Below are 1,027 nucleotides of genomic sequence, written 5' to 3'. Positions count from 1 at the left end.
CTCAGCACTCACCGGGGATGGGGATGGAGGGCAAGAGCTCTGGGTGGGTCTGGGCCACGTCCTCGGGCCATACTGGCGCCTCCCGCTGGCGGAGGAGCTTGATGGTACTCAAGCGGGGCAATTGGACCCTTGGCCTGGCGAGGGAGGGGTCGTGAGAGACAGCCTGCCAGCGGGAAGGGGTGGTCCCGGGGCAGACGCGGCCTGGGGAGGTGGAAGACCTGAGGGGAGGCCAGAACAGGCGGAAGGGTGGGACCTGGGGAGGTGGGGGGCAGTCCTAGCAGGGAGTCTGGGGTCTTTGCCAAGTCCTGGGCGGCTAACCCTAACCCTGGGGAGGAAGCAGGCACTGAAGGACCCGCGGTCCCCACCCCGGCCTCCGGCGCCCAGCCCGGGCCTCCCGCACCCGACCCTTGCGCGGGGGTCGAGGCTGGGGCTGATGCTCCGCAAGGTCAGCTTCGGGCCGGGCCTCTGAAAGTGGGAAACAGTCGATGGACAAGTCGGTGTTGTCTGCGAAGATCCTGGACACTGGGGTCACGCAGTGTGGGGACTGGTGCTCGCTGAGGACCTATGAGGCCGTGGGAAACACGGAAGTCACCCCTACTCCACAAAGCCGGCCGGTCCCCCCACCCGCGCTGGGACCTGCTCTGACCTCGCCTTGGGGGTTCAGGAGGAGGGTCACGCAGCTTCGGCTGGAGTAGAAGTGGACGGGCTCCCGGCCCAAGGAGGAGAGCTGCTGCCGCCTGGTACTGCAGGGCCCCTCACCCCACACCTGGGAAGAGCCGGGGGGCGAGGGGCACCGGGTGAAGGGCTGGCCGCTGGAGGGCTGGGCCTCAAGGGGCGCGGGGAGCGGGGCTCACCGTGATGTGGTGCCGCGGAGGCAGCAGGGTGCTGGGTGGGAAGCGGTACATGCACACGGGGAAGTCGAGCACCAGCTGCTGCAGCACGAAGCCGCCCAGGTCCACCGTCTCCTCCAGCGACTGGTTGAGGATGCGCACGAACCTCTGGCGGCGGCCAACCGCCCTGCTCTTCA

General features: G+C 68.8%; 1 protein-coding gene across 1 annotated transcript in view; it reads right to left on the bottom strand.

Moving 5' to 3' along the window:
- Positions 1–1,027, bottom strand: part of LMNTD2 (lamin tail domain containing 2) — an 11,532-nt gene that overhangs the window by 1,006 nt on the left and 9,499 nt on the right. Inside the window, exons 9-12 of the mRNA XM_010861112.1 lie at positions 855–1,022; positions 647–766; positions 366–562; positions 74–218 (exon numbers count right to left, since the gene is read on the bottom strand). Coding sequence (XP_010859414.1) covers positions 74–218; positions 366–562; positions 647–766; positions 855–1,022 — 630 coding nt within the window. The remainder of the gene's footprint in view (positions 1–73; positions 219–365; positions 563–646; positions 767–854; positions 1,023–1,027) is intronic.

This window comes from Bison bison, unplaced genomic scaffold (assembly GCF_000754665.1).
Source record: "Bison bison bison isolate TAMUID 2011002044 unplaced genomic scaffold, Bison_UMD1.0 scf7180017857661, whole genome shotgun sequence".
Classification (NCBI taxonomy): Eukaryota; Metazoa; Chordata; class Mammalia; order Artiodactyla; family Bovidae; genus Bison; species Bison bison.
Note: the sequence above shows the minus strand (reverse complement) of the source record. Positions and strands in the feature narration are given on the sequence as shown.